At 40.6% G+C, this 25,591-nt stretch overlaps 1 protein-coding gene across 7 annotated transcripts in view; it reads right to left on the bottom strand.

The window, feature by feature from the left end:
- The window catches only part of by (focal adhesion protein tensin), an 830,704-nt gene that overhangs the window by 162,187 nt on the left and 642,926 nt on the right, over positions 1-25,591 (bottom strand). For all 7 annotated transcript variants that reach the window (XM_070090572.1, XM_070090566.1, XM_070090570.1 and 4 more), the window contains exon 9: positions 23,752-24,832. In XM_070090572.1, the coding sequence (XP_069946673.1) occupies positions 23,752-24,832 (1,081 nt within the window). The remainder of the gene's footprint in view (positions 1-23,751; positions 24,833-25,591) is intronic.

Raw genomic sequence — 25,591 nt, 5'->3', positions numbered from 1 at the left:
GCCAAATTTCTGGGGAAAAAACAACTGTTTGTGTTGTACAGAGTTTTTATCCTAAACCTTACAGTATAAAATACAGTACTAACAGCATAAAAAGTAAAGTAAAAAATGAAATACCCAAATAAAACAATAAAATAAAATAATTACAAAAATGTGATGTTGATATTCAGTAGTATGGTTCAACTTACGTCCATTTTGACTTATGACCAATTGGTCGGAACCAAGCTTGGTCGTAAGTCGGATAGTACCTGTATTAACCGAGGTGTCTGCAGATCTTGGAAGTTTAAGAGAATCTTTTGACATTAACATTTCAGTGGGATTTTTTTTTAAACTGATGCTGATTATTTTAGCTTGGTATGACAGTATTTGTTGTGCTTTATTCATGCTGCTTGTTTTACCTTGGATGTTCTTTATGCCTATGGATCAGCCAGGTCACAGTACGTACTCTTCAGATCTCAAAGCTACCTACCCTAGGTGCTGTGCGATTCCCCTATTAATATTATATGAGAACTCATCCTTTATGAAGATAAGGTATGGTCCATTGTAATTAATCAATGAATTAAGTATTCACTTTAAAGTAAATTAATAAAAAGTTACAAATCAATTTTCATTTACTTAACAGAGAAAGCAGTGAAGTAAAAATATGTAGTATTCACACACATCACAGTTTTTTAATTGGAATTTTTATTTCATTAACCCTTGCAGGGTCCGTGCTGTAGATCTACGGCTTTACGTTGAGGGTCCAAACCGTAGATCTATGCCATGAGCTCAGCTCATTCTGATAAGCTGTTAGTGGTAAATGTGGGCCTAGATATGAGAGAATACATCTATGTGGTATGTGTGCACCACATAAAATAAATCTTGCAGCACACAGTGCATAACGAGAGAAAAGGACTTTGCAGTGTTTTTTGTATGTTTTTTATAGTTGTATTTGCATTTGGAAGATATATTACAGAAATAGATGATTTTGATTGGTTTTAGTACTGAAAATGGCTTGAAACTAAGCTCAAAGTAGTGGAAATGTTAAATTTTTGCCGATGTTCAAAAGTAAAAAATGGCCTCACACATCTAATACACGCCAGCTGGTGGGTCTAGTATGTATACGTTCACAAATGTGGTGATATTATTTATACAATTATTACAATATTGCATAACAGTAAATCTTCTATTTTTTTATTTGAATAAAAATTCATTATGTGAATAAAAAATCAAAATAGAATTCATCTGTAAAGCCTGAAAACGTAACTAATGAACAGAGGAAATGATAGTTTAGTGCCAGGAATGCCTGCATTGTTTATTCTGGACCCTATTTTGAAACTGGAATATTTTGAACTTTGCATTAAATTGGCCAAATTACCAATTTCCGATGACTTTAATTTGTAGTTGAAACAGTTGACTTGGCGATTTCTTGTGCTCAATCAATAGAATGGAAGTAATACTAGTGAAATAACTAAGAATTTGGTCGGCAAAATCGCCGATGCGTAAATATCGCCGACACATCAAAATTCATGAGAACATAATTTTTTCAATTTTCCATCAAATTTCGTACTTTTTGTTTTATTACCTTCAGAAAAAGATTCTCTACCATTTCGTAAGAAAAAATAACAATTATTTTTTGAAAATTCTTGGACCCTGGTGCACACTTTGATATTTGGCCTCTGGACCCTGAAAGGGTTAAAAGAAAGCCAATACAGTGGACCCCCGCATAACGATCAGCTCCCAACTCGACCAATTATGTAAGTGTATTTTTGTAAGTGCTTTTGTAGGTGTATTTGTGGGGGTCTGAAACGGACTAATCTAATTCACAATATCTCTTATGGGAACAAATTCGGTCCATAACAGCACCCAAACAGACTTCTGGATTGAAATAATATTGTTATCTGGGGGTCCACTGTATATTTTTTCTCATTTTCGTTTGTCTCTCCAGACTCTCCTAAGAAGTAACTTAGCAAAAGTACCAGCATGTTAGCAACAGCTTACCAGCAGCTATTATTAAGAAGTAGCATCAGCCCAGCTAATAAGACTTGCTAATACTGAAACAAGACATACTAATGCAGTATGGATAATTTTATAAATGACAAAAAATTAAACCTGGTTTGCAAGCTGCTGCTTCAAAGTCTGTAGAGAACAGGGGTACAGTGTTTATACCAGAGAAAAGTACAGTGGAACCCCGGTTTTTGAACTTAATCTGTTCCAGAAGGTCATTCTAAAACCGAAACATGCTAAAACTGATTCAATATTTCCCATAAGAAATAATGTAAATACAATTAATCCGTTCCAGACACCCAAAAATATTAACAAAAAATAATTTTTTAAAAGATTAACTATAGTGGTTAGCTCTTCCCTGTGGTCAGCCACCAACTCTTCCACATTCATTACTTAACTTAAAATATTTGTAGTCTTAATGTAGGGAGAGAGGCGAGTAGTACTGTGTCTGACTTTTTTGGGTTATTCTAGGTTCTCTACACATACGCTGCTATGTATGATAATCTATGTAACTGTATTTGTGTATACCTAAATAAACTTACTAAGTAGCCGTAGAGGTAGGTAGCTGGTAGGTAGCCTGAGCTACATACACCTACCTACATAGCTACACGATATTTAACCCTTTGACTGTTTTGGTCGTATATATACGTCTTACGAGTCACCGTTTTTGACGTATATATACTCATAAATTCTAGCAGCTTCAAATCAAGCAGGAGAAAGCTGGTAGGCCCACATGTGAGAGAATGGGTCTTTGTGGTCAGTGTGCATCATATAAAAAAATCCTGCAGCACACAGTGCATTAGAAAAAAAAACTTTGACTGTTTTTTTAAATTAAAATGCCGAATATGTGGTCTATTTTCGCATAGTATTTATGGTTGTATTCTCATTTTCTTGGTCTAATTTGATAGAGTGGAAAACATATTATAGAAATAGTGATTTTGATTGGTTTTACAATGAAAAGAACCTTGAAATGGAGCTCAAAGTAGGGGAAATGTTTGATTTTTGCTGGGGGGGAGGGGGAATTTTGCGACACCAGGAGACACCTCAGGATTTGGGGTTGCGACAGTCAAGGGGTTAATGTGACCCAGAGCCATATTATTACCATCAGCATACCTTGTTCACTGAGTTAAATCGTTTCTATCAAGTACCTTTAGATGCCACCATAAACAAAGGGAGAAGTAATGAATAATTCATGTCGAGAATTGTAAACAAAAGTCAGACGCATATTTATATAGTTTTCTTTAATGCTCAATCAGAGAAAAAGAGAAAACAGAATGTTTTCCCTCCACCAACTACCACCCTATAAATATATAAATATTGCATGTTTATACTATGCTATATAACGTGTTTCTTATATAATTTTAAAGAAAGTATCATAGATGGATTAATGAAAACAGTGGCGTCGTAAGGGGGGGGGACCGCCCCAGGTGACACCATTTAGGGGGTGACACCATAGAGCCTCTAAAGAAGGTGACACTAATGCCCAAAACAGTGCTGCAGCAACATAAGAGAAGAATCCTTCATTTTTATATAGCCTATTATATATTAACAAAGTACAAATAAGCCTATATGTATAGGGAAAATCATTGATTTTAATGATGAGATAGGTGATTTTGCACGATTGAAGGCAAGGAAATGTAAGATCAAATTCACTGAGATGTTACGTGTACTCAAGGTCAGATTGGAACTAGTGTTTTTCTGATATTGCAATGTTTTTCTTTATTTTTCAAGTTTTTTTTTTGTTTTGTTTTTGCATTGTTGAAGATGAATAGATGTAGGATCTGTTGCCTGTACTCAAAGTGGTATTTGAGTTTGTTTCCTCAATATTACTACGATTATTTATTTTATTATAGTAATAAAGTTGAGAAGTATTCTTCTCTTCAGTTTATGGCCCTTAAACATTCTCATTGCTAAACATTTGTCACTGGTCATGCTGTAGTGACGTAACTGGAGTTTACTCCATCCCCCCGCCCTTGAATTTTATGGGGTGACACCAAAGATGCTGCCCCGGGTGACACCAACTCTAGAGACGCCTCTGAATGAAAATGCCTATATTAATGTAAAATAAGACATTTAATGTGCCCAAGAGTGATTATTATTAAATATATATAGCATATAAACATTGCAGCAAGGAGAAGGCTGGAGGGAGTGGAGATGTCATGTCTGAGGGCAATGTGTGGTGTGAATATAATGCAGAAAATTCGTAGTTTGGAAGTTAGGAGGAGGTGCGGGATTACCAAAACTGTTGTCCAGAGGGCTGAGGAAGGGTTGTTGAGGTGGTTCGGACATGTAGAGAGAATGGAGCGAAACAGAATGACTTCAAGAGTGTATCAGTCTGTAGTGGAAGGAAGGCGGGGTAGGGGTCGGCCTAGGAAAGGTTGGAGGGAGGGGGTAAAGGAGGTTTTGTGTGCGAGGGGCTTGGACTTCCAGCAGGCATGCGTGAGCGTGTTTGATAGGAGTGAATGGAGACAAATGGTTTTTAATACTTGACGTGCTGTTGGAGTGTGAGCAAAGTAACATTTATGAAGGGATTCAGGGAAACCGGCAGGCCGGACTTGAGTCCTGGAGATGGGAAGTACAGTGCTTGCACTCTGAAGGAGGGGTGTTAATGTTGCAGTTTAAAAACTGTAGTGTAAAGCACCCTTCTGGCAAGACAGTGATGGAGTGAATGATGGTGAAAGTTTTTCTTTTTCGGGCCACCCTGCCTTGGTGGGAATCGGCCAGTGTGATAATAAAAAAAATAAAAATAAACATTGCATGTTTATACTAAGCTATGTAACGTGTTTCTTGTATAATTTTGAAGAAAATATCATAGATGGATTAATCAAAATGTCTATACAGTATTAATGTAAAACAAGACATTTAATGTGCCCAAGAGTGAATCACAAATGTATGAGTGGCCCAGGTGGATGCGTATAATACATCTGATTACTGGATCAAGGTTTGATATCCAGAACAAAATTTTGCACATAAAATGGTCCTAAAGCCGAAACATTCGATAACTGGAGCGTGCGAAAACCGGAGTTCCACTGTACAAAGTGATGCAGGTTTGGTCCAGGATGACATGTCTCTGTTCTCACATCTACTAAGAACATGTATTAGAGCTTTCTGTTTTTGATTTTCGGGAACAGTATTGAAAGTGCTGATCTGAGTGGATTTTAGACATTTCTAGTTCATGTGACTGGGTGTCCCAGTGAGTGACGTATTAACCTTTTGAGGGTTTCGGCCGTACTAGTACGGCTTACGACCCAGGGTTTTTGACGTACTAGTACGCCTAAATTCCAGTGCCTTCAAATCTAATGAGAGAAAGCTGGTAGGCCTACATATGAAAGAATGGGTCTATGTGGTCAGTGTGCGCAATATAAAAAAAATCCTGCAGCACACAGTGCGTAATGAGAAAAAAAAACTTCGACCGTGTTTTTGGAATAAAACAGCGACTTTGCACTGTACAGTGGACCCCCGGTTAACGATATATTTTCACTCCAGAAGTATGTTCAGGTGCCAGTACTGACCGAATTTGTTCCCATAAGGAATATTGTGAAGTAGATTAGTCCATTTCAGACCCCCAAACATACACGTACAAATGCACTTACATAATTGGTCGCATTCGGAGGTGATCGTTATGCGGGGGTCCACTGTATTGTCGTATGGTATTTATTGTTGTATTCTAGTTTTCTTGGTCTCATTTTATAGAATGGAAGACATATTACAGAAATTGAGGTGATTTTGACTGGTTTTACAATGAAAAGTACCTTGAAATTGAGTGCAAAGTAGCAGAAATGTTCGATTTTTATCAAAGTTCAAAAGTAAACAAATCATGCCAAGCTTCCAATACACGTCAACTGGTGAGTCTCATATTCTTTCACAAGTGCGCTGATATTATTTATACCATTTCTACACTAATGCAGTAGTCTGAATAACAGTAAATCTTCTATTTTTTGTAAGAATAGAAATTCAAAGTGGAAAGCCAAAGAAATATAAGAGAGGCCTGGGGATGTGACTAACGAACAGAGAACTTGTTATTTTAGTGCCAGGAATGTCTTTTTTGTTTATTCTGGACCCTATTCGGAAATTGGCATCTTTTGAAATTTGTGTGAAATTGGCAAAATTGCTAAATTCTGACCACTTTATTGGATGGTTGAAATTGGTAAATGGGTGGTTTCTTATACTCATTCGATAGAAAAAATGGAGTTCTAGCGAAATAGTTATGACTTTTGTCGACTAGTACATTGGAATTGGTCGAAAATAGGGCTCAAAGTGGGCAAAATCGCCGATACGTAAACATCGTCAAGACCGCTAACTTCGCGAGAGCATAATTCCGTAAGTTTTCCATCAAATTTCATACTTTTGGTGTCATTATGATCGGGAAAAGATTCTCTATCTTTTCATAAGAAAAAATAATTTTTTTTTTTTTTAAATTTGGCCGACCCTGAGAACAAGTTTCGGAGAGGGCCTGTCGACCCTCAAAGGGTCGACATGCGTATTTATGCTCCTTGATGCACATGTCACTGTTCTGTGATATTTTCCCCCACAAAAACTTCATTACAGGTATTTTTGAAGGCTTCGTGTATAGTTTTGATTGTAATAATATCACAGCTATTATGGATGTTTTCTCCTTTGCACTCCTTGAGAGTGGAAGATGTCATCACAGAATGTTTCTCTTGTGTAAAAACAGGATAGACAGTGGGAATGCTGCATTTAAGGGAAATGCAAAATGTTATTGTTTTTTCCTAGTTCTGAATATTCATAACTAATCTATTTCTGTAGTCTCCAATGAGTATGTGAAGAAATTAATTTTGAAAAAAAAAAAAAAAATCTTCCAGAAACTAAGGGCTACACATACTGTAAGATCTGAGAGAGAATGCTAAAAGTAACCATCCCCCCCCCCCCTCTTGATGTGACCAGTAATGAGTAAGGTTGTGCTGGTTAGTAGGCGACTTTCTATAACTGATTAAAGCTTCATTAGTATTAAGTTTTCTCTTAACCCTTAAATTGTCCAAATGTAGATCTACGTTCATGTGCATAGTACTCCGAACGTAGATCTACATTTTTTTTTACATGAGAAAGCATGTAAAATAAAATGTAGATCTACGTTCAGAGAGCTACACACGTGAATGTAGATCTATGTTTGGACAGTTTATGGGTTTAAAGTTTTGAGGTTAAACCTTTTGGAGCAGTGATATAGATGTCAATGTACCTCATCCATAACATCTAAGGCATTTTTTTCTGAAGATTCCATGTAGAAGTTAATCAGGCCTATGCCTATGAATAAACCCAGGGCTACCTCATTTTTTTTGCCTATATGTACAGGCTATTGTTGCCAAGAGGAAACAAAAAAAGAAAAGAAATTAATACAGAACTTTGCCAGGTCAATTAAATCTTGATAAAGTATAAGTAAAAATATTTTATAAAAATTCTTCCTGCAAGGAGATTTGATGACTTAGTGAGCATTTTTGTAAATTGTGAGACAATGCTTTCAGATTGGTAACTTAATTTTTATCCTTTATCCGGGATAAGAGGTGCCAAGAATGTTTTAGGTGATTTCTACTATTAGTGCCTGACAACCCTTGACAAATTTATCAAATACAGATGCCTGAAAAAATTCTTGGTATATATGCCTAAAAAAATCTTGGGACCACTTGTACAGGATAAAGAATATCAACATCATAAATCTTGAAGTGGCATCATTGTCTTCATAAACTCTTTGAGCCATTAACTTCTAATGTAGGAAAGTTTTTGACAAATTTGCCAGAGCAGTGCTGTATGACCCTAGTGGGTTTAGCATTTGGTTTTGATTGTAATATTATTTGAGACTGCAGAAATTGAGCACTTAAACACCCAGAACTGAAAAAACTGCAATATTCATTATTTTCTCTACATACAGCATTCCCATTTATCTTACCCGATTGTTCAATAAGAAGCAAAAACATCTTGAGATTCCATCTACCAGTATGAAAGAGGAAACAGCTACTAAAATAAAGCTAAGATTTATTCCACTCTGTGTAATATTATAGGGAAGTGTAAACAGAAAGGGTCATACAATGTCTGAGGAATGGACTCAATCAGGTTTGATCAAACTGGAGGCTAAGTCCAGTTCTTTAGATCAAGCAACTCCTGGCCACGCTCAAACTCCTCCCAGAAAGTGTCCATATATAACAGGTGCCATGAAATTTACATGGGGAAAATATGGGATATAACCATGTGCATCAAGGAACATCTTGGAAACTAGGCAGAAGCTAAATTAAGAAACAAATGAAGTGTCTAAGTACTCCTATTATCCAATATATACTTCCAACATAACTTCTCAAAATAAATGAAGCTTCAAAATTGTGAAACCTACATAGCACATCACTTTCTGGAGACCTAGAGTGGAGACACTGGTGACAGATGATGGAAAGAGAAATGCACAGGAAACCTTTATTTGTATAATTTTTTTGGTCATCACTGGACTCTTTCCAGGTACACGATAGATATGAGAGGCAGTCGACTGTCAAGTTCCCAAAGTGATGATATCATGAACTTAGGTATGAGTAAAGTTAAACCATACCACTGGTGGGGACTGAACTCGTGACGAGCAAGTCGTAAAGCTCCAAGCCAGCATGTAAGCCGAGTAAAACTACTCTAGCATAAATTTGTGCACTGCAGGGGACCTACAGGCCTATGCACAACTTACTGTTTTAGAATGATGTGTATTACAGAAGTAAACATCCCCTTATTGGATAGTGTTAGTAAGTTTAATACCCAATAAATCCAAGCATCTTCACAGTTTGTCATGTTTCTGGTGCATTAGTTCAGCAGGTGTGAATGTCAGTTGTGATGCTATACATAGGCATTAAGTGTTTCCTGGATGAAGATAATGTCTGTGTTCATTAACCATTTCAGGGTCTGTCCCATAGTTTTACAGCTTTGAAGCCTGGGTCCAAGCTGTAGTTCTATGCCATGAGCGGTAAATTTTCGCCTAGATATGAGAGAATGGATCTATGTGGTAAGTGTGCACTATATAAAACAAGTCCTGCAGCACGCAGTGCATGAGACAAAAACTGTGACCGTGTTTTTTTGGATTAAACAGTGACTTTGTGTATTTTCGTATGGTTTTTACGGTTGTATTCATGGTTTCTTAGTCTCTTATCATAGAATGGAAGATATATTACAGAAATAGAGATGATTTTGATTGATTTTTGAACTGGAAATAGTTTGAAATTGAGCTCAAATTACTAAATATGTTAGATTTTTGCCAATGTTCAAGAGTAAACATATGACATCACATGTCCAATACACGTCAACTGATGGGTCTATACACAAATAACCCGCGAGTTATTTGTGTATCGTTCGAGTCACGGTATTGTGCCTTTTTTTGTTATTTATTGGTGGGTCTAATATATGTTCATGAATGCACTGATATTATTTATACACTTATTACAATATTGCATAACAGTAAATCTTCTATTTTTTGGTGTGAATAAAAAATCAAAATGGAATTCATCTGTAAAGCCTGGAAACGTGACTAATAAACAGAGGAAGTGTTATTTTAGTGCCAGGAATGCCTGCTTTGTTTATTCTGCACCCTATTTTGAAATTGGAATATTTTGAACTTTGTGTGAAACTGGCCAAATTACCAATTTCTGATCACTTTACTGGGTAGCTGAAATAGTTGATTAGATAGTTTGTGTTTAAGTGATACTAGTGAAATAGCTAAGAATTTAGTTGACTGGAATATGTAACTGGCCTAAAATAGGAGTGAAAGTGGGCAAAATCACCAATGTGTAAATATCGCTGATGCAGTGATATTCGCGAGTGTAATTTTGTTTTATTACCTTCAGAAAAGATTCTCTACCATCCCCTAAGAAAAAATAAAATTTTTTGAAAATTCCTGGCACCTGTGGACAAAGTGTAGAACTACTGCTTGGACCCTCAAAGGGTTAACTGGATTGGTAGACCCCTCTTCAAGAGAGGCTCCTTGTTGAGGCAAAGAGGCTTTCAGTCTGAGGAATTGGACCCTTCAGTCTTCTTCCTCCAACTGAACCTAATTACCCCCCACTCCCCTCCTTTCCTCCACATTCATCCTTTCCCATTCCTTCCTCTCCCTTTCTCATTTCCAGCCTTTGGGGTCCTCTTGTCAGGCATTCTAGTTCTTAGGTTGGGGAAAGGGGGTTCGCAGTCTATCCCATTCCGTTGAGGTCCTTGGTAGTGGTGTAGTTTGCCGTGGACTCTGGATCATCCAGGGATGTCTTCATCCCACTCTGGTCTCCTGGGGAGCCTTTGAGTGACGGGTGTTATTTCTGGAGGTTGCCTGTCAGATTCCAAGAGGTGGTGGCCAAAGCAGGTATGCCTCATGGCGGGTATCCGACTGCCCTCTCTTGTCCACCAAGGTGGCTCAGTACATGTGAGGTTGCTATCTTGGATTACTAGTTTACTGGCATGAGGAGTAAGGTATGGCACAGCTTTCATGCCACATCCACACTACTGGGTGCGCTGAGGTCATCTTGGGGGCAGAGGGGGACTTATGAGCCTTTCCATTCCTCCAAAGAGCTATCACTTCATGCCCCCCCTTTTTTTCTTTCCCTTTTTTTTTTTAATTAACACAACGACCATTTCCCACCAAGGCAGGGTGGACCGAAAAAGAAAAACTTTCATCATTATTCACTTTATCACTGTCTTGCCAGAGGAATGCTTACATTACTGTTATAAAACAGAAACATTAACACCCCTCCTTCAGAGTGCCAGCACTGTACTTCCCATCTCCAGGAATCAAGTCCAGCCTGCTGGTTTTCTTGAATCCCCTCATAAATGTTACCTTGCTTACACTCCAACAGTACGTCACGTCCTAAAAATCATTAGTCTCCATTTGCTCCTATCTAACACACTTGTGCATGCTTGCTGGAAGTCCAAGCCCCTTGCACACAAAGCTTCCTTTACCCCCTCCCTCCAACCTTTCTTAGGCCAACCCCTACCCCGCCTTCCCTACTCTACAGATTTAAACACACTCAAAGTTATTCTATTTCATTCCAACCTTTCTACATGTCCAAACCATCTCAATAACCCCTCATCAGCCCCCTGGATAATAGCTTGGTAATCCCACACCTCCTCCTAATCTCCAAACTATGGATTCTCTGCCTTATATTCACACCACACATTGCCCTCAGACATGACATCTCCACTGCCTCAAGCCTTCTCCTTTTTGCAACATTCACAACTCATGCCTCACACCCATACAAGAGCATTGGTATAACTATACTCTCATACATTCCCCTCTTTGCTTTCATGGATAAAGTTCTTTGTCTCCACAGACTCCTCAGTGCACCACTCACCTTTCTCCCTTCATCAAGTCTATGATTTACCTCATCTTTCATAGACCCATCCACTCCCAAATATCTGAATACACTCACCTCCTGAATACTCTCTCCCTCCAGTCTGATAACCAATCTTCCATTATCTAATTTTTTTGTTATCCTCATCACCTTACTCTTACCTATATTCACTTTTAATTTCCTTCTTTTACATACCCTATCAAACTCATCAACCAACCTCTGCAACTTTTCTTCAGAATCTCCCAAAAGCACAGTGTCATCAGCAAAGAGCAACTGTGACAACTCCCACTTTGTGTTAGATTCTTTATCTTTTAACGCCACACTTCTTGTCAACACCCGAGCATTAGCCTCTCTTACAACTCCATCTATAAATATGCTGAACAACCATGGTGACATCACACATCCCTGTCTAAGGCCTACTTTTACTGGGAAATAATCTTCCTCTCACCTACATACTCTAACCTGAGCCTCACTATCCTCATAAAGACACTTCACTGCTTTCAGTAACCTACCTCCTATTCCATACATTTGCAAAATCTGCCACAATGCCTCCCCTATCCACCCTATTATACGCCTTTACCAAATCCACAAATGCCACAATAACCTCTTTACCCTTATCTAAATATTGTTTACTTGTGTTTCACTGCAAACTCTTGGTCTACACACCCCCTACCCTTCCTAAAGCCTCCTTGTTCATCTGCTATCCTGTTCTCTGTCTTACTCTTAATCCTTTCAATACTAACTCTACCATACACTTTACCAGGTATACTCAACAGACTTATTCCCATATAATTTTTACTCTCATTTGTCCCCTTTGCCTTTATACAGAGGAACTCTGCATGCTCTCTGCCAATCCCTAGGTACCATACCCTTACCTTACCTTACCTTTCATTCTACCCACTGCCCCATGCACTTCCCCTCCACTCACAGCTGGTTCTTCCTCACTCCTCTAAGATGTTATTCTGCCTTGCCCTATACACAAAATCACAGTTTCCCTATCTTCATCAACATTTAACAATTCCTGAAAATATTCCCTCCATCTTCCTGATACCTCTAACTCTCTGTCTAATAACTATCCTCTCCTATTTTCAACAAATATATTTGCTCCCTAGGCTTTCTCAACTTCTTAATCTCCAAAACTTTCTTATTTTCAACAAAATTTGTTGATAACATCTCACTCACTCTGTCATTTGCTCTCTTTTTACATTGCTTCACCACTCTCTTAACCACTTTCTTTTTCAAAAAAAGAAAAAAGTAGCCTAACCATATTCCCAAATCTCTGAAACTGCTCCTCCTGGGGCCCTTTTCTGCTGCAGCACCCTCTTACAACCCTACCCCCTTACTGGACCATTCTTCAGACCTTCCTCACACCCCTGCACCTTCTGCTGGTGCTGTTTCATCACCCACTCCTGGTACCGAGGTTCCGCCCAATTCTTTTGATACATCTGACCTCCATGCATCTTTGACCATGCTTCTGGCTTCTCCCTGTATGGTGCAGCAATTTCTAGATCGCCCACCCACCTCAGGATGGACCACCACCTGTCCCGCACCTAAATGACCACGACCATTAACTGACGACACTACTTCGATTACCTCTCACTCTTACCAGAAAAGACCAGCACGACACTCACTCCCCTTACACACTACATTTCAAAGTACGCAATGGACTATGTTTTTCACTCTACAACTGACATTTCCCACTCTTTCTGATCATGGTATCAGCAAGGCACTCCTGCACCGTTAGTCAAAATATCTCGTTTCATGCTCTTAAGAGTGGTGCATGCATCGTCACAGTATGTACTGCTGGCCAGGCTCACACTCTTTCCTTTCTTACCTCTACAGATAATATTCCTGTCACAATTAAATAACACAGTTCTCTTAATTCTTGCAGTGGTACAGTATTTCTGCCTCATACCATTGTTCAATGTGATTTACGGACATAACGACAACTTTCTGGAGCAATTTAAGCTTGAAGACCTCCCAATTCTCAAAACAGACACTGATGTACTATCTGCCTGTGGGCATACTTTACCTGCAATGTAGCTCGCTTAACTTTTGACTGGCGAAAACTTCCATCCTTGGTTTATATTGCAGGACACCATCTACATGTACAGATCTGGGAGTTGATCCCTACACTCCAACAGTGTAGAAATTGCAACATTTTGGCCACCCAGTGAAATATTGCAGGTTCATGACAGAATGCCCAGTCTGTGGTGCTGCTGACCATGCCAATGCATCCTGCCCTACCTCCCTCTTGCCTTAATTGTAATGAAGCTCACCCGGCTTATTCCCACCATTGCCAAGTTTACCTAAGAAAACAAGACATTCATAGTCTCAAAGAGAATAAAGGTTTCACGTATGCCATGGCATTTTCTCATTTCCCTCTCCAAGGGAGACTTCCATGACATTCTTATTCTAGAGTTGCTCAAAGGCCTCCAACCTCTGTGGTCACACCTCCCACACTCTCTTTGTGGTCACAACTTCTACAGTCACTTTTGTATCTGTTTTGCAGTCCTGGCTTCCAAGGTCCCTACCTGGTCGCCTCATACTGTCCTTTCATCATTTCCTCACATGTTTCTATGTCTACACAGCCTTGCACAACACCTTCCCTATTCTCCCTCCTTCACTTTTGCTTGTCAAATATTTCTCCTTTTCAGTCTCTATACCTAATTCTTTACCTCTTACTAGCTCTCTTACGAGTGTGGAGGTTCATCCTCCCCTTCGTACAGTCCCCTCCTCTCCTGTCCCCTTGCAAGCCTCTTCCCAAGTTAACTCCGATGTTTCATCCCCCCTTCTCTGTAACTTCCATCGTCTCTTTGATCTATCTCTGCTTGTCCTTCCCCTTCTATCTCTGATGTCGTACTACATGCAACTTCCTTGTCCTCTGAAACACTAAGTTATCTCTGAATATATTGAGGAGACCAAACCATTTAGGGACACTGATCCACCTCCCATCACTCCTCCTCCTCACTCTTCTAAACCATCTGCACAACTCTTGTCTTCGCATTGTTCCAATCCTTTACTGCTTACTCATTTTCCACTACCTCCACATGTAGACTTCACTAACCCTCTTAGTCCATAGACCCCTACGGCTTCATATTACCGGTATACTTCTCTTCACAAATCATGACTTATTTACAGTGGAAGATTTGAGGCCTCAGGGGTAACTGGAGTGAACTTCAGATGTTGCTCTCCCAGTCTTCACCTGCTTGTGTCTATTTACAAGAACCTAAATTGAGCTCCACTGTTATCCATCCCATCTCAGGCTGTGTTTTTATTGCATTCATTGGATCCTTTTCCCAATGGAACCTTTAATGAAAGTGCACTTCTTGTATGTTCCAGTATACTGTACTATCAGATCATTGTTCATGCTTCACTGCATTAAACTGCAGCCTACATCTACTTGAACAAGTGATATACAGTTTGTTATTTGCATCTCTCTCCTTTTCAAGCATTATCTATCCCAGATGTTGCATTTCTGGTTTCTTCCTTACCACCACCTCCTAGGTGAGTTTAATACTCATCACTTCCTCTGAGGGTCTCGCAGTGATCAGTTAGAGGCTGTTCTCACTTCTCTTCCATGTTTTAAATACGGGTATTCCCACCCATTTTTGACCCTCCCACTCAATCTCTTGCACTGATCTCAGTTTGCTCCTCATCAACTGCACTTTACCTGGTCTGTGCTCTCAGATTTACACGACAGCCCAGCAGCACTGTATAGCCCTTGTGGCTTAGTGCTTCTTTTTGATTATAATAATAATAATACACGACAGCCCTCATTTTTCTATCCTCCTTACTTCAAATTCGTATTCTTGCCCTCCTTGAAGCCTACATCGGCAATTTGAATGAGCGAATTGGGACCTAAAGAACAAAAAGGCACAATGCCATGACTGGAACAATACCCGCATCTTGGTGGCAAAAGCTCTTGCTTCACATGGTGAGGGGTCCGGGTTCAATTTCCGGCAAAGGGGTGGAACATCAGACGTGTTTCCTTACGCAGGTTGTCTATGTTCACCCATCAGTAAAATGGGTACCTGGGTGTTAGTCAACTGGTGTGGGTTGCATCCTGGGACAAAACTGACCTAATTTGCCCAAAATGTTCAGCATAACAAAAGGCTTTCTGTGATGAATGGTTTGAAAAACCGACAAGTTGAAGATTGAGACACTTATGCAGCATATGGGAATCTTTATTCAGGAAACGTTTCGCCACACAGTGGCTTCATCAGTCCAATACAAAGAGGAAGGCGTAAGGAGAGGAGGAGAATGAGGTAATCAGTCCCTCAACCTGGAGTCGATGTGTTCAGTCCATCAATCTTGTAGAATGGACGAAGACCTACTTCGACTAGTGGATGGTACCACTATGACCCCGCCTCCATCTGCTTCACGTCACCTCACTACAGTATATAAGCCACGTCTACGGCCCTATGCTGTACATTCTACAAGATTGATGGACTGAACACATCGACTCCAGGTTGAGGGACTGATTACCTCATTCTCCTCCTCTCCTTACGCCTTCCTCTTTGTATTGGACTGATGAAGCCACTGTGTGGCGAAACGTTTCCTGAATAAAGATTCCCATATGCTGCATAAGTGTCTCAATCTTCAACTTGTCGGTTTTTCAAACCATTCATCACAACTGTCAGACACTGCAGCATCATGGGATCTTGTTACAAAGAATTCTTCAACACTTGTTCAACCTTTGGACGAAGACCTGCTTCGACTAGTGGATGGTACCACTATGACCCCGCCTCCATCTGCTTCACGTCACCTCACTACAGTATATAAGCCACGTCTACGGCCCTATGCTGTACATTCTACAAGATTGATGGACTGAACACATCGACTCCAGGTTGAGGGACTGATTACCTCATTCTCCTCCTCTCCTTACGCCTTCCTCTTTGTATTGGACTGATGAAGCCACTGTGTGGCGAAACGTTTCCTGAATAAAGATTCCCATATGCTGCATAAGTGTCTCAATCTTCAACTTGTCGGTTTTTCAAACCATTCATCACAACTGTCAGACACTGCAGCATCATGGGATCTTGTTACAAAGAATTCTTCAACACTTGTTCAACCTTTGGACGAAGACCTACTTCGACTAGTGGATGGTACCACTATGACCCCGCCTCCATCTGCTTCACGTCACCTCACTACAGTATATAAGCCACGTCTACGGCCCTATGCTGTACATTCTACAAGATTGATGGACTGAACACATCGACTCCAGATTGAGGGACTGATTACCTCATTCTCCTCCTCTCCTTACGCCTTCCTCTTTGTATTGGACTGATGAAGCCACTGTGTGGCGAAACGTTTCCTGAATAAAGATTCCCATATGCTGCATAAGTGTCTCAATCTTCAAAAGGCTTTCTATGTAGTAGTATGTCACTGATGTCAGCTAGGCCTGTATGCCTTGTACATGTACTTGTAGTAAATAAAGATATCATTATTATTATTAAATAACCCACACATAGGACAGAGGAGCTTATGATGATGTTTCGGTCCAACCTGGGCCATTTACATGTTACACTAATGGAGAGGTGAGAAAGAAGCTGAATATATGGGCCAGCTGGCAGGGATGGTACAAGAGGGGTAGGAGTGGTGGTGGTAGTAGTAGAGGTAAGGCAGAAAGTGGAAGTAGCAGTAGAGGAGGTAAGGCTGGCATTGGTAGCGTAAAGTAGGTGAGTGGTTTGTAGTTTGAAGTAAGGGAGTGGTTGCCATTTTTTTTTTTTCATGTTACTGGTATACTTCTCTTCACAAATCATGACTTATTTACAATGGAATATTGGAGGCCTCAGGGGTAACTGGAGTGAGCTTCAGATGTTGCTCTCCTAGTTTTCACCTGGCAATCTGCCATTTTTTCCTTACAAAGAGAGATATTTCCGTGTTCGGGTTAATAATTTGTTTTCCCTGGACTTTGTCCAAGCTGGAGGTGTCCCTCAGGGATGTGTCCATAGCATCGCTCTTTTTCTCCTTGTTATAAATGACTTGACATCTGTTCTTCCTTCTAATATTTGGTCATCACTCCATGGTGATGACTTTGCTATAGCTTGTGCAGGCACTGTCACCTAGTGGCAGCCTTTCTACAGAATCCTGTCAACCGTGTTTCCCATTGGGCCACTACTCGTGTATTTTAATTTTGTAGTGCAAAAACACGCCAAATTGCTTTCACCATACGTCCAATTGTCCCTGATACTCCATTGTACCTGCATGGCTCATGTATCGCTAAACATGATACGGTCAGATTTCTTGGCCTTCTGTTTGATCACCTGGAAACCTTGCATTACCTTCCTTAAAGCAACTTGCAACAGCCGGCTGAACCGCCTTAAAAGCCTCGCTCATATTCCACTGGGTTGGGGGCATTGAGCTCTCCTATGGCTGCAGTCTGCCCTAATTTTATCAAAGCTGGAGTATTGTGACCAGATATATTCAGTGGCCTCTCCTGCAACTCTTTCTAAATTTGATCCCATCCCATGAGTTACGTTTATGTCTAAGTGCTTTTTACTCCTCACCTGTCGAGAGCCTCCATGCAGAGGCAAATGTTCCATCCTTTAACAAGCGTCATGATGCTCACTGCCCCCGCTATTTTGTCCGGTCTCATGACCTTCACAATCCTTCTACGTACAGGCTAGTAATGGACATTAGTAGAGGTTCACTATTTGTTCACTGTCTCTGTTTACTCCATCCCTTTTCTTTTCATCTTCGCTCACTCTTGACTTCTCTTCAGTTGCCCCCTTTATATGCTCATCTATCTTCTACCTTTTCACTCTCCCCATGGAAGGTTCCGACAGTTCATGTCTGTTCTTTCCCGCTGCCGTGTGCTAAAGCCCAAATAACAACAGTTGCTTCTTGCTCTCTTTTTCTAAATCATTTCCAGTCTCATTCTCATGCCATTGCAATGTACACTGAAGGGTCTAAATCCTCTGACGGTGCTGGGTTTACAGCATTGTTCCTGGACAGCATAGTACAAGGTTATTTATTAGACTAAGCTAGCATTTTTACAGTTGAATTTTATGCATTTCTCATTGCAATTATCTGTATTGCATTTATGCCTACCTCAATGTTTAGAATTTTCAGGCTCCTTTAGTGTTTTACAAGCTATTAAAAAATTTGATCACCTCATCCCCTAATTCTTTGTATACAACTTTGGTTGTGCAGCATTACTAGCAAAGCCATCATTTTCTGTTGGGTTGCTGATCATGTTGATGTTCAGAACAATGAGCAGGCAGACTCTGCTGCACAGTCTGCAGTACATGACCTCCCAGCATCATACAGAGGTATTCAATTCTCAGACTATTTTGCTGTAATCTTTAACCATCTCTGCAACCATTGGCAACAACGTTGGTCCAGTATGACTCTTAACAAATTGCATTCTATCAAGCCAAGTTTAGTTTTCTGGCCTTGTCATCAATGCTGAGGTTGGGAGATGACGTTCTCCAGTCTACGCATCATGCACACCCATCTTACTCATGGGTATGTCATGGAAAGGTACCCTGATCATCCACTCTGAGAACTGTCAGGTCCCAATTTCAGTTTGCCATTTTCTATTGGACTGTCCTGCCTATCAACAAGCCTGCAGAATTTTCCTCCAATGCTGTCACCACTCTTAAAACCCTGTATCTTCCCTCTTTGCTGATGACCCCACCTTTGACACAGACTTCCACTTTGATAATACAGTATGTCCTTTAATCACCACTAAAATATACAACCATTATTGCACAAGACCATAGCCCACATAACAGATGTAGTGGAGGAGTCGTCGTCTTCTGGGAAAAGTCCTAGTTCCCTGGAAGCAGGAAGGGATGGCTCTAGAAACTGCACAAATTGAGAACACAACTCCCTCAAATTCTACCTAGCCAAAAGCGAAGTGGTGCAAATTCTATGTTTGGGGCATCTGTAAGCATGGAATATTAGGAAAAACAAATGGGACATGCAATTTTGAACATCCCAAAAAATGTTCAGACCTCCTGTCTAAAGGAATGTCATTCTACCTGCTGGAAATTCTTTCACCCAGAAATATGCCACTCTTCAGTCTTCAAAAAACAGTGTTACAACATCAACTGCCCTGCATACCTTCTAAAAGGGACCAGGAGGTACAGACCTCGCAAGACAAAAAACAGTACAGTGGAACCTCGACTTACGAACGCTCCACCATGCAAACTTTTCAGGATACGAACAGTCGTTCGGTCAGTTTTTTGTTTCTAAATACAGATGAAATTTCAGGATGCAAACTTCCCCCTCAAGGGAGATTCCTTCAATAAATAAATAAAATATTTATTTCTTTGCAAAGGTTAATGTGTGTTTACATATAATATGACTGGAGCAAAGAAAGCCACTATCATGCTGAGGCATTTCGGGCAAACTTAATTTAATACTTAGACTACTTAAGTCTAGAAAGGTGAAGATTAGTAGTGGTTACCAATGTTTTGCTGATGGTGGTGCCAACTACTGGCAGCCTTCTGAATTTCTCCTTACTGTTATTACATACATGTAGTATTATTATTACAGTGGACCCTCAGTTAACGATATTAATCCGTTCCAGAGAACTTGTCCTTAACCATTTTTATCATTATCTGAATTAATTTTCCCCATAAGAAATAATAGAAATCCAATTAATCTGTTTCAGACATCCAAAAGTATTAAACAAAATAATTTTTTTACATGAAATATATATTTCCCTACACAGAAAACAATGATACATGAAGAATAAAACAATAATATCACACTTACCTTTATTGAAGACATGGTGATGCATGGAAGACGGGAGGAGGGGAGAGGACGGAGGAGTTTACAATTGTTTGGAAGGGGAATCCCACTCCATAAAGACTCCAGGTACCAAGTCCTTATCCTGGGTTACTTCCCTCCTTTGTTTTTTAATGCCACTAGGACCAGCTTGAGAGTCACTGGATCCCTGTCGCTCAAAAGAGTTTTCCAGAGTGATCTGTTTTTGGCTTATGTTAGGAATTGTGTAGGAAGACACACGATAGTCCTTCAATATGACACTTATATCAGCTCTACGGCTTATTTATCTAGCACAATTCATTTAATATGACAAACAATATTAATAACACAGAAACATGACATATACTCTAAAATGAATAAAATACATCATTATGTATGTCACGAGTGTTGCTGTGTTGTTGTTGGGTGTATAAGGGCCACTGAGAGCATAAGCCGTACATAGTGGTGGAGGGAGGCCGCAGCAGAGGCAGTAGAGACGGCAGTGTTGTCAGTTGCCCTACATAACTCCAACAACACTGGAGGAGTTAGGTTCATCCTTTCCTTTTTCTATCAATTAATCACTTAACTTACTTCCTATAGTTAATGCTACACTGTATCGCTGGCTGTCGTTATAGCCTTTATAGATTCCTGCTGCTTCAGTATCGTATGTACTGCAGAATCACTGAAAAAGGCACATTCTCCCCTCTCTGACACTAGAAGCTTTATGCCAATGGTGGCTTATTTAGCAGTTACAAGCACTAAAAAAATAGAATAATACAAAATGTATCGCATGTATGCATGGAATTGTCCGCAGTGGCTTGTAAACAATGGCACACTAGCCACACTGGCGTGGCCGGGCGACTCGGGCTGCGCGGACACGTTCTGGACGAATGTCCTTTACTAAGCTTTTTATCATTAGCCGAGCCAATATTTTGACACAAAAACGTATCAGTATCCGATTTTATCGCTATCCGATGGCATCGTTAACTAAGGGTTCATTGTATTATTATTGTATTATCATTATTGTTATTATTATTACTAGTAGTAGTAGTATGTACATGGTGAGGGGCTCTTGATCTAGGGAATTAGATCTGTGCTCCAGTTCCCTAAATTAATAATAATTATAATAGGTACATACTAATAATAATAGTAATAATAATACATACTACTATAATAACAAGTGTGCTTCGAAAGGCCATCACTAGATGGCAGTGAATACTACAACAATGCAGGAGTGGTTATGGCCACCCCCACTTGTTATATATAATAACATATTTTATTCATTCTAGAGTATATATCAGGTTTCTATGTTATTTTTATTGTTTATGTCATATTAGATCAATTGTGATGGATAAATAAGCCATAGATTTGATATTAGCATATTGAAGTGTATTTTGTACTGCCTCTGTGAGCAGGAATTCCACTGGAACAGATAAATGGTATTTCAATTAATTTAAATGAGGAAACTTAACTCGGCATACAGAGAAATCAGAATACGAACAAGGTCACGGAACGGATTAAGTTCATAAGCCATGGTTCCACTGTAGTTACAACAACCCCACTCCAAGTGATTTTTTAGTGGCAGCAAACTAAGAAAGAAAATGGAAGGAAATCAAAATAGTCCACCACCTTGGAGCCTTGTTGGACCGAAGGCACAGCCAGTGCCCCCTCCAACATGGCCCTCCAGAACCACAACTACTGATGCAAACAAAATCCCCCCAACAAACACAGAATATGACCTCGTTTATATCTGCTACAGGGCCTTAAGCCATCCATCAACAAAATACCTTTTATCAGTGGACTAATAGAGGAGTCAATGTTATGTTTGCAGCCTTCACAGAGGCCCACACAAAAGATCACTTTGACCATGAAATATGGATAAATGAGTATGACCTTTTTAGATGCGACAGTGTTGCATAAGGAGGAGCACCAAGTATACATCAGCAAGACAGCTAAGAACATATCTGTTTAAAGAACATGGATATGCTCTTCATCCATAAAACCCTTATATATAGCATCACACCTGCTGGACTAATTCTCCAGGAATGTGACAAACTGTGAAGATGCTTGGAATTATCGGTTATTAAACTTGCCAAACACTAACCAATAAGGGGACGTTTACTTCCCTAACACATATTGTACTACAAGAGTAAGCTTAGCATGGGGCAGTAGGTCCCCTGCAGTTGTGCAAATTCATGCTAGAGTAGCTTTACTCATACCTAAGTTCATGATATCACTTCTGGGAATTTGGCAAGCTATTGCCTCATATCTACTATGTACCTGGAAAAAAAAAATCCAGTGATAACTGAGAAGTTATACAAATAAATTAGGCTTCCTTGCATTTGTTTCACCAACTGTCAGTATATTACTAGTCTCCAGAAATTGATATGCACTACTTACTAGTATGTATTCATAATACTAATTTCCTCCTACGATGTTTCTATGCCTGTGGGATCCAAGTGTTGTCAAAGGATTCCATACAACTGCATATGTCTGATAAATTAGACACGTTCAACACTTGGGTATCTTTATTGAGGAAACGTTTTGCCACACAGTGGCTTCATCAGTCCATACAAGGGAGAATGGTGAAGAATAAGGGGAGAATGGTGAAGAATAAGGGGAGTTTGAGGTAATCAGTCCAGTCTTGAAAAAGAATACAGCATGTGTGAAATGGCCTATACACGTATACTGTAGACAGGCGAGGTGAAGTAGTCGTAGGTGGTATCACACTTGACAAATCCAAATGTGTAAGTAGGTCATGCCTAAAGTTTAGGCAAGTGAAGAATTCCCTGTATTAAGATCCCAAGATGTTTTTGTGTCTGACAGAAATGTAGATGAATGGTTCAGAGAACCGACAAGTTCTCCTTTGTATGGACTGATGAAGCCACTGTGTGGCAAAATGTTTCCTCAGTGAAGATAACCAAGTGTTGCACATGTGTCTAATTTATCAACTTGTCAGTTCTCTGAACAATTTATCTACATAACTGCATATGTCTCCTAACACTGTCAGCATCTCCTATCATTACCTATCCAAACAGGTCCTGATGTCAGTGCTACACAGTACATGACTTGTTATTCTGCACATCAACATTGAGATTGGGGGAAGGGGAGATAAAGAATGGTGCCTTGATGCCAGTGAAAGGCTCTTGATCCAGGGCACTTGAGCTACCACCCTCCACTTCCTTTAATCAAACCGAATTACCTCCCATCCCCAAGACGCTGTATGACCACTATGGGTTTAGCACTTCCTCATAAGCATCATTATTCTGCACAAAAAAAAATTGCTAATGGTATATATTAGTTATAGCAGTCACTTGAGAATCGCTAAAACTGTAAGGGGTGATACGCCTTGGGAATGGGAGGCAATCACGTTCGATCTGAGGAAAGTAACTATGACCGGAAGGAGGTACAGATAATTTACATGTCTGGAGAATGAAAAGCTGTGCAATAGATAATCAGACAGCAAAAATGACACCTGTTGTGAGTTGTTTTAGTTTAGAGAAAGATGTGATAAGTCGCACTTCCCAGAGAGTAGAAGCTGCAATGAGCCGACAAGTGGATGAAGACACATGAAAAGCAAAGACTATTATGACAATGTTTCGCTCAATGGCGGCTTCATTAAGTTAGTGCTTGTTCAAGCTCTCACGAGCGAAACAATTCAAGTCTTCATGTTTCATGTGCATTTATGCACTGTCTGAAGAAGTGGAGAGCGCCTCATGCAAGAAGTACTGCTGCTCACCAGTGAGGGTCGATGGAGTAGTCGAAGGAGTCGTCTAGCCTGGAGGCCGACCTGGTGTGCTCTGAGCGTGAGAGTGAGGTGTTGGGCGTGGACTCCACCCCAGACATGAGTCGAGTAGTGAGCGTGTGTGACCGCTGCCGCTGTAACGTGCCACCACGACTGCCAGGTTCCGGAGAAGGTGACGGCGAGGGCGATCGTCGGGTATTGGTGCTGCCTTCACCTGGGCTGCCCCCGACGCTGCCCGACATGCGTCGCACCAGCCGGGGAGACTCAAGACCTGCTCGGGCCTGACCCAGGGTTTCACGAGAATTGCGTCGGTGTATGGAGGGCGAGGGCGGCGCTGGGACTCCATCGCCACCCTCAGAGGTCGTGCGGCGTCTCCCCAGCAGTGGCGAGGACGTGACGGCACCGTAGCTGAAGGGCTTACTGTCAGTGCGGGCGTGGTAGGGCAAGTCTTCAGCGGTGGTGCTGAGAGAGGTGTCCAAAAGGGAGTCGTGGGTGGTGGAGCCGCTGTAGCCGTTGACAGGGGAGTGGGGGAGGTGGGAGGTGTATGGGTGAACGCCCGCCTCCCCTGCACCGCCACTCACTATCCCCACTCGTGTGTCTGTCTTGGTCGTCATACTGAAGTCAGGACAGCGGATGGAGTCTATGTCTGGGGCAGGTGTCTGGCCGGGGCGGAGGTCAGGGATATTCTGGATCTCCAGGAGCATACCTTGGAGTAGCTCATCCAGCTGGCGGGCATCCACATAGGGTGGAGGCCCCCCAGCCCCCACCCGCCCCGTGGCCACCGCTGCCGCCGTACCGCGGGATTCACCAGACGTCTGGGAAGTATCAGAGGTAGGAGGGGAGACGGGCGCTGCGCCCGCTGAGTTGCTGGAGGCGATACCAGAGTCTATGGAGGCAGCGTAGCGCCCATTAACGAGGCCGTGGGGTGAGGGTGTGTGGGCTGAGGGCGCGTGTGGTGACACTGGTGAATGTGGTGATGCTGGCGGCGGTGGCTGACGTTTCTTAGTGACAGTGGCGTAAAGAGAGCCGTCGAGTGGCCCCAGTGTGTGGCTCACACTGCCCACACCCGCCACACCTGTAACACACAAATACACATATTAGTTCTCTGTACCAGTGCCTTTACTTCAATGCGCACACATACATCATAAATCACACTTCGCTATCCATTTCTAGCAGCGCTGTATGACCCTGGTTTATCGCTTAGTTTTGATTATATCCATTTCTAAATCCACCAACTATGCATCCAAAAATATTAATAAATCCAAATCAATAATCATGCAAGTTTATCATCAGTTAACAAAAGGATAAGTTCTTCCTGCTTTTAGTATAAATTAGTATTTAGAATTATTGCCTGTACACAATTCCTGGTGTCAGTACCCCCGGGACCCAGTCTGGTTGTGACACCCTTTAACGCCCTCTCACTACTTCCTATGTTCAACTGGGTGACAATCAACAAGGAAGCTTGGCCTCACAGCAAATTGAGGGTGTTGTGCAAATTTGTAAATTAAATATGACCCAAAAATACTAGTGTATGTAGTATTGGAAGAAACATGGCTGGAAACTCTACCATATCACATGTTTACTGTCATATTACACACACACACACATTATATATATATATATATATATATATATATATATATATATATATATATATATATATATATATTATATTATATTATATATATATATATATATATATATATATATAATGTCGTGCCGAATAGGCAGAACTTGCGATCTTGGTTTAAATAGCAACGTCCATCTTGCCATATAGGACAAGTGAAAATTTGTGTATGCAATAATTTCGCCAAAATCATTCTGAACCTAACGA

Source organism: Cherax quadricarinatus, chromosome 32 (assembly GCF_038502225.1).
Source record: "Cherax quadricarinatus isolate ZL_2023a chromosome 32, ASM3850222v1, whole genome shotgun sequence".
Lineage (NCBI taxonomy): Eukaryota > Metazoa > Arthropoda > Malacostraca > Decapoda > Parastacidae > Cherax > Cherax quadricarinatus.
Note: the sequence above shows the minus strand (reverse complement) of the source record. Positions and strands in the feature narration are given on the sequence as shown.